Raw genomic sequence first — 14,336 nt, forward strand, 5'->3', positions numbered from 1 at the left:
TAAAGCAAGCTGGGCCTCGTCACATTCATATTTATGGGCTTATTTTTTATTCATTTACCTTCAATTAAAGATCAGAAAAGCTTAGAAACCAGCAGTTTTGTCTGCATTAGAAAGTAGACTTTTCTGTTCTATTGGCAAATAGTTTGTTTGTCAGATTAGATGATTAACCTCCAGCAGAGGTTAATCTGCAGTGCCAAACATGCCTATAAAAAAAATACAGATACTTTTTGTGGATCTCGGGGTTTATAGAGAGTGCTGGTCTGGCAGCCTGCTGCGCCTGGCTTGTGTGACCAGGAGTACAGGGTGCTCAGTGGTAGCTTTCAATGTAACTCCTCCAGAACTTGCCATTTTCGAATCAGAAAGCATAGTTCGTCCAGAACAGAACTCTTTCAGGTAAGGGAGCTAGTGAACACTTTTCCAAATGTTTTCTAAGATCTTCAAGGTGAATTGTGGTTCATCAGTTGAGGGAAAGAGAGGGATGAGAAAAGAATATATGATTAATATCAGATTGCTGCCTGCCAATTATTCCCCAAATCTGTTTCAGTAGCACTTCGGTATCTAAGACATACAAATGGCGGATCACTGTGGGTAATCTGGCCTTTAGCTTTCTCCTCTTAAGCTTTAATATCTCTCTTGGGCTTTACCTTCTCTAGCTGCCAATGTCCAGCTGAGAAGGCCAGTCCTGAAAGAGAGCAGTCATGTTTCTATAATTGGCAGGAGTCAATTCAGCAGGCATTAAAGCCTTTGCTCAGAAGATTTGATCCAAATACAGACTTCAAAGACGGTTCTCTAGTTTCCTAATCATCCAAATTCCAAATTATCCCAAGGTTTCAGGTGTTGCCTGTGTGTGATAGCTGGATAATCAAGGTTATACTGTACTACAGAGAAAAGCCAAGAACTCATTCTTTGATGTATAAAACAGAACAGAGATCTAAAAACCTCATTTGTCTCAATAAATGGTACTGCAAATGCAAATTTAAGGCTTGGTGAGTCTATCAGGATGTGACATTTCCAGTACTTGCGGTAGTTTATTTATGGAGGACATGGTAATATTGTGCCTAATTATTGTTCTATGCTTGCAGTTAGTAGGAAATAGCGTTTTTATTTCCTTTTTAAAGTCTTAACTGCTGGGTTTATGTCATTAACCTTTCCAGTCATTAAAATTAATAGGTTTTGAAATATCTAGTTTGCTTTTTTTTTTTTAAACTATGTGGGGATTTTATCTACTCAAAGATATCCACAACCTCCTGGGATTCTGAAAGGCCCCAATGATGATCAAGGTTCACTGGTGAGGGCCAATGAAGAGGGCAGTTTTTTATGCTGGGAAGCTGCAGATTGTATTGTTCATATTGGCAGGATTGATTTTCTTTCACACTTTATATCATACACACTATAATTGACCTATGGTTTTAACTCATTCTGAAGCTGTACAGGCTGCAGGGATTACTATTGTCATGCTAATATTTTTGCCATTGGTTGTATTCCCTCTTGCATCATATATTCTCATGTGTGTTATTGAGAATATCTCTTTTCTTCCTTGGTTTGGGAAAATCTCGAGCTTGGGAGTTTATAAGAATATAGAAATGACTTTACAGGATCAGAGAAAGGACCATGTAGCCACTCTGCCATCTCCAAGCATGGCCATAAAACTCTTCATACCTTGTGGGGGTTCCATAATTTGTTGGTGTTAAGCTGACTCCTGGCCAGAGAAGAGCTCAGTGCAGAATGCATTTTTGCGAAAACATGTGAGTCTGGTCATTTTCTGTGTTCCCTTCTCTCATACTTTTCCAGGATTTGCAGCTTTTAGTTAGGTATGCTAGAGGATTCTTCTTTTTGCAAAGCTTTTCAGAAAAAACATGCAAAGCTGTTATTCTTTTTGGAACAAACCATTGTCAGTGTAGCATCAGTATTTTTGCATACAGTAGAATGGATAGCATAATATATATAATAAACTTACACACCATGTTAGGGAAAAAACAAGAGAGAAGCATAAGCAGATGCCTAAGGAAGAGCAAGGAGGACAGACATATATGAGTTTTCATCTAGTCTTTTCATAGCCTCCACCTGTTTTCAGCTCTTGGACTGCATTTCCTCAACATGATTTCAGTGTGTTTAAAACTTCAGATATCTCTTCCATTAACTTGTTCATCCTCTCTTGAGCTCCTGTAAACTTTCAGCATTTGCAACATCTTCTGACAAATAAACTGAATACCCAATGCAGTTCGTTCTCCTCCTTTTGTTAGTTTTGACCCTGGCGCCAAGCATCGCTTAAATTCAGCTGTTAATAGCTGTTGATAGTTCAGTATTTGTATATTCCGATTTCAAAATACTTTACTGATACTTCATAAATTACTTTGTGCATTACCTATTGTATAAAGTAATACTGTAGAGCTGAAGCCCTCCATTTATAGGCTCTAATTTAGAAAATAGTTGATGAAAATAGGATTTAAGCATGTATTTAAAAATCAGCATATGCATTAAGACTGCCTTAAAGTGAGATTTTTAAATGTCCTAATTTGCTTTACTTTCTATTTAGTAATGACTTCATGTTTGCTTAAAGCTTTAGTTGTATCACATTCATTGTGTTCAAATGCATACTCTGCACCGATGACACGGACTGGGTGTTACATGCTGACCATTATTTTCTTTTAGCTTGGTTTGGAGAAGACATGGCAAATGAATACATCCTGTGTTGTGGAATGTCCTGTGAACTGTCAGCTCTCTGACTGGTCCCCTTGGTCTGAGTGCTCTCAAACATGTGGCCTTACAGGTCAGTATATACCTCAGACTGAGGGGTTTTTTTTCCCCCCTTTTTTTTTTTCCCCCTTAATAAAAGCAATAATATCTCTTTTTGAAGAACTAGAAAATGCAACTAGCTAGGGACTGTGATGGGGATCTAAATCAGCCTTATTTATGGGCATAATATGCTTCAGTGAGACTGTACTCACTGAAGATAATGAGAATTTGGCCCAGAATAGTTTCTGACTCTGGGAACAAAGTGAAATATGATGAGTGATATATTGAGGCACAAATAAACACTGATGTGAATATATTTCCGTGGGTGAGGGAGGAAGAGGAGGGAGGGATTTTCTCTTAAGTTTCATTAGTGGTGAGTTTAGAACAACTAAGCTTGTAGAAGAGCACAGTGATTAAAACCAACAAATCTACTCACCACAGAATTCCATATTTTTAAACACAGAACAAGTGTGGGGAGACAAGTTACTTTCACTGTGATCACATTAATTTGTTTTTTTCCAAAATGCTTCTAACTACTAAGTTTTTTAAAATCAAATCTACTTCAGAGAATGGATATCAAAAGCACATTCTAGGTATGGAGGGAATCTTGTTATTTATTTGTGCTGATATGGATCAGAATAAGCACCATTGTGTGCTGCAACTAAGGAACACAGACTACTGAAAGAGAAGGGTAGAAGCCCATCTATGAAGCCTCTTTGTTCTGTAATCACATCTGTAACATGTCACTACAGATATTGGATGGTTAGCAGTGTATGGAATCCAGTTTCAACTGCTGGGCTCAGAGTAAAAGGATATTGCATCTTTTTGTGTTCCTTGGGGAGTGCACCACAGGGAAAAGGTCTAGGCAAAAACATCCAAAAGCTCTGGCCACCTCAGGATCCCAACAGAATGACCTATCATTTTTTAATGATAACATACTGCAGTATCTAATTATGTAATAATTATGTAATTATGTAATAATGTTTCAGTTCTTGACATTACCTCTCAAAGCATGACTTCTACATTCAAATAATCTCCACTTAGATATTAAAAATAACCCTTATAGAGTGAGAATTGAAGTAACAGCTCTATTGAAGGCTTCAATATGTTGTCAGATTTTCCTTCACAAGACTCTGTTTATATACAAGACCTGAACAATTGACCTGATATTTTTCTTAATGAGAATTATTGTTGCTATGCTTTTTCAAAAAATAACAATATAAAACAGCTTTCAAATTTCCAGTGTTTTTAACAAACACTGGCAACCTCACATGTAAGTCTTGAAACTGTAGTTTTCCTATCAGGTGGGAAGTTGGAAGTAGCTGCTGTTTTTCAAAATCAATAAACATCTAATAAACCCAGCAGCCGCAAAGCTGAATCACAGCTGTACACCCATGCAAATACCCATAAAGTTGAGGAAGAATTTTGTATGGAAGAATTCTGCTCATTGTGGTTTTTTGGGTTTTTTTTCTCCAGTAGTTTTCAAGAAAGTCTTTTTTTCTCCTGTAACATCTCAGCTGGAGCAGCTGTGAACCCAAGAATGATGAGGCTCCAGTTGGTAAACTGCATCTTTCTAGCTAGCTGCAGTAAACACAGCTGGCTGGGAGACTGGTGTAGTTCTGCTGCTGCATTGTGGCTTGTGTAGCCTGCTCGCAGCAAAAGATTTGAGTCATGATCACTAGGTTGTTCAATTCCAAATGCATCAGATTGAAATGTGGAATTAATGATGAATTGTTTTGGCCAGCTAACACCAGCTTTTATGTAGGTAAATCTGTGTAATGCCTTAGTTTATTGTATGCCTCAGTATAAAAATTTAAATACATAGATCTTATTTCAGACTTGGTTCATGTATATATATCTATACATAGATTAAAATACTACAGCTGTGTTGATTTTGTGGAAATGTTTGTGAGGTGCCAAGCCTAGAGCAGCTACTTTACCACTACTTCTGGCACACAAAAATTATATTGGTTATATGACATGGCCTGTCTGTAATGAAGCATAATGGTCTAATGTCCACTGCAAGATGAAGGAAGCAAGAGTTGCTGAAAGGTTACAAATGTCTTCCTCTTTCTGTTTATATAAGTATTTGAAATAGAACCTGTATCTCAGTGATGCTGGGTAGCGTGAATCTTCTCTTCATGATTGAAGAGAAGATTAATGTTGGATAAGCCTATTGTATTTTAATTTTCTTTGTGCCTGAGAGAAGAATCCTTCATCTCCTGCAAAATCTGCATGTCACGTTGTGCAGATGGACAGTGAGGGAAAGTGGCAAGCTGTTCCTGGTTGCGGGAATCAGACAATCATCATGGGACACATGATTCTGTATTAACTGAGGGAAGAACAGAACACGTTGGTTTCTTCTAGCAGCAAACTCCAGATGAGGAGCTGGAATCTCCACTGAAGTACCACCGACACATTGTCACATTCAGAAGGAGTATTTTTGTCCATACTTCTGAACTAGGAAATTACTACTTTTGTTTGCTCAAATCCTAATCAAACATCCTCCTGCACTTCTTGCAGTACAAACAAATGATAGAATATAAAACGTCTGACTTGTCTGTTATATGGATTTACATTTCTAACAGCCAGCAGGCCTGCTTTGCAATCCAATTTGTTAAATGTGGAAAAAATTACTTTATTCAAACACAATGCTTTTCACCAAAATAGAACCATCTTGAGGAATAAATCAGTCTAACCACTTTGTTGTTAGTTATATTGCTGTTTCTCATTTACAGGAAAAATGATCAGAAGGAGGACCATAAATCAGCCATTTCAGGGTGATGGGAGGCCTTGTCCCTCTCAGATGGAGCAGTTCAAACCCTGTCCAGTAAAACCTTGTTATCGATGGCAATATGGTCAATGGTCTGCATGCAAAGTAGAGGTAAAAGCTATATGGGACTTTGAAGTTATGGAGCTTGTGTATCTAGGCATATTGGTGATATGCTCAGACACCTGCTTCATAACACTGTAAACAATTTGGTTCCACCTCTCTTATACAAAAACTAAGGAATTTTTCTTAGAGTTCATATTTGTCAACAGATATAACAATGTGCTACAGATATTCAAAGTATAAATGTAAACTTTGGTACCCAAGCAGCATCTTTGTTAATAATTGAAATCCTTCTATTGTAAAAGAATATCTGTGGAAATAGATTGGCATCCTAGAAGAGATCTCCACTTGAGATACTGCTGTGGTTGCAATTCAAAAGCATAATTAGCTCCATACTTTAAGAAACAGTGGTAGCAGCCAGCAGAGGTTTTGGTTGGTTGGTTGTTTCAGAAGTAAAGAACAAAGTCTTCTCCCCACACTGGAATGAATAAGTAGTTAAGCAAGAAATAATAGGAGGCAGAGTGACATGTAGCTCAGATCTAGTCTTCTGGCACTTTCTTCTGTCCAGCATCCATGTGTGTCCTCCTTCCCCAGGATGCTCAATGTGGAGAGGGAACACGAGTGAGGAACATTTCCTGTGTGGTTTTTGACGGATCCATTGAAGATACTGGCAAAGTAGTAGATGAGGAATTCTGTGGAGAAATAGAGCCTATTATAGATGGTAATAAGAAGATGATACTTGAGGAAACCTGCACTGTCCCTTGTCCAGGTAACGAAGCTATTCAAACAAATGTTGCATTGGTTTGGTAACATTACAGTTATCAGTGCCTAGCATTAGCCACAGGCAATTAAATCTTTTTCACATGCTTTATTGATTGGATTCATCCATCAAATGACTATCGGAGTTACTTTCTGTTAGTGGCTTCATGACAAAAGATCAATTAGAAAAAATACCAGGTTTTAAATTTTATAAAAGACATGTCTCAGTCACAGATTGTACCTAATAAGAATATACTTTTTCCCAAAATCTTTTAAAATAAAACCTGTGTTCAACTCTAAGGAGTGTTGGTTTACAGCTAAATATTTACTTTAAGTGCTTAGATCACCTAAGAGCTTTATTAATACTTTTAACAGTGGCTAAGAACTTAATGCCTTTTACCGGTGTCTAAGGAAGCTAAGCTAGGGAGTCTTATTTTTTTATTTGAAGTGGGCTATTTCAAATGAAACTAATATTTTGATCTCTGAGAAAATGGAGTGTTTCTAGCTGTTTAAATTTGCTGGATGTGACATGCACTATCATTGCCCTTGTAGACTGAATCCAAAGGAGATGTTATAAATGATTAGGTCCATGACCCTCATACTGAGAAGGATTAAGAGCCTATAACAGCTGTTTAATTTCCAGTAAAACTGCTCCACTTACTTAATTTCAAACACTTATTTGTAGAATTTGGAGTGTATTGCTTTTGTTCAGTAGAGTCATTAGTGATGTATCTTTAGAAGTAGTGATTAACTCCTTTAGTTCCAATGTAGCTATCATTCCAAACCAGAACTTTGGTTTTGTTCTCTTGCAACTCTCTCAGAATTTTTTTTCCAGTTTATTTCAGATTGGACTGAAGGTCAAGTTACCTCAATAAATAGAAAATAATCAAAAACAGAGAGGCTTCCATTGCTGGTTTGTGCACAGCATTCCAATTGCATGATTTTCACATATTTGTACTTATTAAATTGGAAGAATAACAAACTTGTAGTTATGTTTTCTTGTTAGTCAAATATATATTAAAAAATATAGCTGCTTACTGCTCGCTTTTAAAATTTTGCTGAGCAGGAACCTGTTCTTCAACAATCTCGCATTTAGCCAGCAAGAATAACTGCCCTGTGGGGATGTGCTAATGATATGCTCCAACTAATGTTTCCAAAAATCACTACTTGTTTTCCTATTACGTATACATCAGTTCTTCAATTATTCATTTCTTTGCATGCTTTCCTAACATTGGCAAATAAAATTCCTTCATTAATCAGGCATCTGGTCAACACGGTACTGATTATATATATCATCAGTATAATGCAAGGTAGCATGAATTTTTAATAGCTCTTTCACTGAAATAATGAGAACTAAGAGGTTTGTTTATGAGTCTGTGCATAGTCTAGTCCTATTTCCTACTGCAGTTTTAACAAAATGGTCTCTTTGTGTTGTGCCTCAGATCTTCCTTAAATGTTCTTTAGCCAATCATGCTAATTAGTGTCATTAGTATAATTTTATTTTTTAGTTTTACACTATAAGATAACATTCTACAAATCTTTATTATCCTAACATAAAATAGCCAGAACAGACATTTTAATCACCTTCCCATTTCCCTTTCTTGCAAAGAATGTTCCAGCAGTTGTTTCCACTGTTTAGAGAAATTCTGCATCAGGATAAGCAACAATTAATTTTTTTAAAACTAGACAACGTTTTCTCTTTCTAAGATCAAAGAATTGTGGACAATATATATGAATTTAGCGCAAGGCATACAGTACACAATATGCTAAAATTTACAAAAATCCAAACATTGGGTGGAGCGTTATTCAGAAATTCAAAATGAGAGTGATTTTATGGGAATGCTACAGGAAAACACCCTGCTTTAGAACAAATAGGCTTTTGTATAAAATTTTTATTACTATTTGCTGCTGCACAGATATTCAGACTGTCAAAATATTATCTTCTCTTAAATATGTCATGTTTAAAAGGAGGAATGAAAGGAAATATAAAGAGGGAAAATTAATAAACCAGATTTAGACTTTTTTTTCTAAGCCATATTCAGTGTGAAAAACTCTTCACATATGATCATCATTCATTTTACAAAATTGCTATTTGACAGGGGACTGTTACTTGAGAGAGTGGTCAGAATGGAGCCTTTGTCAGCTAACCTGTGTTAATGGTGAGGATCTTGGCTTTGGAGGGATACAAGTCCGGTCTCGGGCAGTGATCATACAGGAGTTAGAGAATCAACATCTCTGTCCAGAACAGGCTTTGGAAACACGACCATGCAATGGTAAGCACCAAAATACATATAAGGCCACTTCTTGTAAGAAAAAAATACAGAACAACAATAGTTTTGTTTTCTTTCTGTTCAAGGTATCAAGTTTAGGCAAATATGGATTTGATAGACTTGGAAATGCACTTAAATTTTTGTTTTCCAGATATCAATTGTAAACAGAAAAACTTTCAAAAGCTAACTATCATATATTACCACTTTAAACACAAACGTTGGAGAATTGATAATCCTTTTTAAGTAGTGATATTTCTTTTTATGATATGGGGAAAAATAGTTGCCTTATCTGCTTGATAACAGTAATAAAAAGAAATCTTTAATTTTTGATACATAACCAAATTTAGATTTCTCTCTACCCTTTGAATGGTTGTTAATTGCATGACAGTGATTTTAAAAAGTCTCAGTCATGCTTACTGCCGGTACTGGACAAAGTATCTAAGAAAAATAATTTCCTGTACAGACATTTCTTGTCCATTCAGATGCCAGACAGATCAGGCAAAAAGGAATTTTATATTTATAAGGGAGCTAAGGTGCAGAATGATTTATCCCAGGCCATATAAGAGATGTACAACAGAGCTGAGACATGAAGCCAAATGCAGCCCAAGTTGCTTCAACAAGCACTGGAGCATTGACTGAAGCTCAGCATTACAAGGAAAGGAACCTGACTCCGAAATGAGTTTTGTGCAACAGATGGGCCACAACCATTATGAGGTTATTGGAAACGTCTGCTTTGCCCATTAACCACGTTAGGCTTACTCCACGAGCTGTATGTACAATCATTATAGTTAGTGTCAGGGACACATCTGGTCTATTCTGTATGTATCCAATACGTGCAGGAGACCTTGGGGCCTCCATGTGTGCAGCGCACCCTTCTAAGTTGCTCGGTGAAGGAGGAAGGGGCCTACTTAGCCATAAAAGCCATTAAACATAATGCGTGTGGTCTACTGATGAATGTGGCTGCCACCAGTGGTAGCCTAAAATCTTGTCATCAGATTTCTTAAAAGTGAATGTTCTCTGTGTAGATGGCCAGTGCTATGAATACAAGTGGATGGCTAGCCCATGGAAGGGATCTTCTCGAACTGTGTGGTGTCAAAGGTCAGATGGTTTAAACGTCACAGGTAACTACTCTTTCTATATACACACATAAGCCTGGAAAACAGGTGGATAATGTCTTTTCCCAACAAAGGGAATTTGTTTTTTTTTTAAGAAGCTGCTAAAAACACTTGTTCCTGATATATGAATCAATGTGGTGGTGTTGTGAATCATCTTGTTTTTGCATGCTAAAGATGTAATTTCTTTTCCAGAAATCTGCAGCACGTAATGCTAAAAGTAAATATAAATTTTGTCTTCTGACCTGGAATGTTTTACGTTGTATATTTTTTTACCATAGACATTCTTTACACTTTTGAATTTAGGGTTTCAGATTTCAAGCCCTACAAAAAATAGAAATATTATGTGTTAAAGCTCATTTTAGTGCCTATACAGAGGCAGAGAGAGATGCAAAGCTTGATAATATCATACATATATCATATATCTCCTTAAAATTACAAAGTATAAAATTTTAATAAACGTGCTAATCTAAGTTTATTTCTCCAATGACTTAAACCTATAGCAGGATACTTCAGTAGAGAGCTATAGAATGTAGTTAATTTTTGTGCAAACCAAAGCACAAAACACCATGAATTAAGAATGACTGAGGTCTCTGAATTCAAGCAAATCTTCATATATATCTATTTATATGAATTTATTTGTCAGAATTAGGGATTCATTTAAACTAACAGTTATGCTTATTTTATATAAATAATTTTTATATCAGCCGAGGTGATAATAAAAGAATTCCAGGGACTGTAATCACATCCTCAATGCCAGCCGCTGGCAGGAGGAGAGCTCTAATTCATGGACTGCCAACACAATACTTCTTGATGGTGGAATCCACCACCACTGTCTGTTGTAACAGTAGAAATAATACTTAATAGCCCAGAGTCTCATTTGCAAGTGTCACCTTGTGCTATAAGAATATTAAAATGCATCATCTTCACAATGAATTCAATGGGGCATTGTTTATGCACCTTGATTGCTTCCTGCCTAGTTAAGATGCTTGTATGGTAAGTAAAACTCTAAGTAAGAATTCTTATTGAGATTCATATATGATGTTATCTATTAAAGGACCTACAGGATTGCAAAATAAATAACATCTTGGCTCTTATGGTTCTAAGATGTTAAAATCAGCATATATTCATGAATCACAGTCAGTCATATAAAAATAATAGTTTGTTCTGATGTGACTGAATAGAGCCATGTGATAAATTCCAGGAAAGACAATTGCATGAATATGTGTATATTTTTCATATATATGCTGGCATATTTTTCATGATGGGACCTCCTAGGCAGAGTAACCTTGGACCTATATTGTATTTCTTTTTTCACAGTTTGTTTGTGCATGGTTTTAAAGCTGTGGTGACTTTCTGATTTGAAATTAAGACTAGTGGAAAATTCCAGACAATATAATCACCAGTTTTCATGCAGTGCAAAACTATATTTTTTGTATGTTCCTGATAGTTTTCAAACAAAGCACTTAATTATAACATTCCATGAGAACTCCTCTGCATGAAGTATATGGTCATAAACCAGATTGTAACTTACATCTGAACGTTTTTTTGAAAGTAGTTTGTATAAACTACAGTGTTTAAGAGCTCAAACTGATAAATGCACATACACGATTTATTTAAATGGAGATTACCTGTTTCAATCTAGAATCAACCCACATCTCTGATTACTGTGTTTCTTTGCTGCTGTATTTTCTCTACATTTGACTCTAACATAGTGTATATTAATTCAGAATTATCCAATTTGTATTATGAGTCCTGTTACTTATTTACTTACTTGCATAACGTTATTGTGCTGAATAGTTCTTTTTTACTTGAAGGTGTTGTTTCCCATGGGCGATGAAGCAACTCTTTCCTTCTGCAGCTTCCTTGGATGACTGATATTTTATTACATAGATTCCCACAGGCATGTGATTTGTATGCTAGGATATATGATTTTCCTTTCTGGGGGTGGGGAAAATTTATGATAGCCAGCAGGGTTTTCTTTGTTCTCATCGGCCATCCTGTTAACACTTGGATCTACGTAACCACATCTAACTGCATCTGCTATGGTCATGACCAACCTCAGCTATCAGGATTTCATCATCATATCACACCAGTATAAAAATGTTGTTAATTTAGGAGATGCAAGATAAGTCATCCTGTAGCAGTATAAATTTTAAACCACGTGATGCATATGCCTCTTCTGTAAGCTAGAAGGAAACCCAGGTAAATTCAGACTGATTCTAAATGTATTTTTAAGTCGCTCTGGCTGAAATGATAGTGAAAGCCTGATGTGTATTGGTCCATAACAATAACTGCACTGTATGTAAAGCTGTAGAAATGAGAACTAGGACTGTATAAAAAGGAAAAAGACCGAAACCCACTATATCATCAGTATCGTAGCATTCAGTACATGCTTTACTGATAATACTTCTTTCCTTTTGAAAAATCTGTCTTGGACTAGCATGAAGTGTGGCTTCACAAGAGCCAAAACTATAGCATGTGTAAAAGTAACTACTGAGGAGCAGCAGAAAACAGGTATCCATTCACAAACAGGATGAGTAGTTTGTTTTCAGTTTAACAGGCAAAGATACAAATCAAAAATATGCTTTTATTTTCTTTGTGGCCGCAGTTTTAATATGTAAGTCATAAGGAGTGCCCTAGAGAATCAAAATCTGTTCCCTCAAGCACAACAAAACATTTCAACTGTTTTTTTTGAGCCATCCACCAAAGGAACAAAGGAAAAAACAAAAGGTTCAATTGCCAAATATTAGTTCTCTAAAATGTACTTGAATGCAAATACATGTGCTCTATCCTTACTCTATCAAGAAAATACTTGATACCAATTATCCTTCACCTTGGAATAAGAGAAGGACTCTTAAATTCAAAATAGCAATAAAATTGTAATCCATGACATACTGTAGCAAGTAATGACATCAGTAATTTCATCAGTGGTGAGGTATTACCATGTCAAAATATGATTTTCTGTCCTACAGGGGGCTGTTTAGTGATGCACCAACCAGATGCTGACAGGTCATGTAATCCACCGTGCAGTCAACCCCACGCTTACTGCAGTGAGGTATGTGCTACTGCATTGGAGCGTAAAACACCCCTGTGAGGGCTTCCCACACATCTCTCTGCATTACAAAGATTATGCCAACAAAAAGTATTTTCAGAGTTTTTGCTAATAATTAATTCGTTAAAATTAACCTCAGACCATTTTCTACCTTTCAATGAAATGTTGAATAATCTCTGTTGAATTGGTACAAACCTGCATAAAAATAAATGAAGAGGTACTCTGCAGGCTAGCACTCATCGAAACAGTCTTCTCTTCCAGTCATCCATGTTTTTATGCTTTATGGCTCACAGAAAACTGTGTTTTTCTGCTACACAGTGTAAAACACTTGTTCCCTACAGACTAGAACATGCAGTTGTGAAGACGGATACACTGAAGTTATGTCCTCCGATGGCACACTTGAACAGTGCACTCTCATCCCAGTGGTGGTGATCCCCACCATGGAGGACAAAAAGGGAGATGTGAAAACCAGTCGAGCTGTGAACCCTACCCAGCCCTCCAGTAACCAGTCAGGACGAGGAAGGACCTGGTTTCTACAGCCTTTTGGGCCAGGTGAAGTCATGCAATGAGCAGTTCTTAATGCTAAGTACCGCTGCAGGGTCTGGCATTTACATTCTTGTGATGCCAAGGAAGAAAAGAAAAGCCCTTAAGTGTTCATTTCAGAAGAGGCATCTGCCCTGACTGAAAACAATGGAAGAGAATTAAGCAAAGCCCTAGCCTTCTCAGCTACTCTATCAGTAGATTTAAGGAAATCTTGTATTGCAGAAGGTTTCCTTTTAATCCCTTCTACCTTTAGAAGGGAGGTGGCTGCAAAGTTGCAAGCCAGGCTATTAGATAATGCTGTCTCAAGCAATAATGCTGCTGATAGAGGAGTGAAGAGGTAGCACTGAACACTGCAGAGGGTAAGAGCTGCTTAAAATTTGCAACCATAGCATAAATTGTAGGAAAATAACCAGTATAGATATGCTAATGTTTTCCTACCATATCCACATGTAAACTAATTCATGTTAGACAATATCTAACCATATTATTGGTATTTAGCATAGACATGCTCTAAGTCTCTATGGGAAATATGTGCTTTTGTCATGGACCATGGTCTTTAGAGCTGAGCAAGGACCTATGTGCAAGAGTGGCAAGAAATATAAGACAGTTATCCCATCAAAAACACTTTATAAATAGTCCATCATGTAATCAGATTTCAGTATCTATTTCCTGGTACTATTAAGCATTGAGATAAATAAAACTTTAAGTAACAAATTGCCTTTACATAAAGAGATTTGATGTTTGTCCAAAATATTAATTATATTGAGAACAATTGGTTATCTTCTTAAGTGTCTTTTAAATCACGTAGGTCTAAATATTCTAATACATTTTTGTCTTAGAGTGTTCACTTCTTTCTAAACCTTTTATGAATGTTTTTAATCTGAAAATTGAAAACAGTATCTTTACATGCATAATCCGTAAAATTCTGCAAATTGAGAACTACAGCAATAGTAGTAGTATATTATATATACTACTATATAATATATAATATTATATAGTATATAATATATAGCAATATACTTTCTAAT

At 36.3% G+C, this 14,336-nt stretch overlaps 1 protein-coding gene across 1 annotated transcript in view; it reads left to right on the forward strand.

The window, feature by feature from the left end:
• Positions 1-14,336, forward strand: part of THSD7A (thrombospondin type 1 domain containing 7A) — a 199,780-nt gene that overhangs the window by 181,193 nt on the left and 4,251 nt on the right. Inside the window, exons 20-26 of the mRNA XM_082015333.1 lie at positions 2,653-2,770; positions 5,475-5,620; positions 6,164-6,338; positions 8,428-8,601; positions 9,624-9,719; positions 12,686-12,768; positions 13,107-13,317. Of these exons, the coding sequence (XP_081871459.1) occupies positions 2,653-2,770; positions 5,475-5,620; positions 6,164-6,338; positions 8,428-8,601; positions 9,624-9,719; positions 12,686-12,768; positions 13,107-13,317 (1,003 nt within the window). The remainder of the gene's footprint in view (positions 1-2,652; positions 2,771-5,474; positions 5,621-6,163; positions 6,339-8,427; positions 8,602-9,623; positions 9,720-12,685; positions 12,769-13,106; positions 13,318-14,336) is intronic.

Source organism: Phaethon aethereus, assembly GCF_964289735.1.
Source record: "Phaethon aethereus genome assembly, chromosome: 2".
Taxonomy (NCBI): domain Eukaryota; kingdom Metazoa; phylum Chordata; class Aves; order Phaethontiformes; family Phaethontidae; genus Phaethon; species Phaethon aethereus.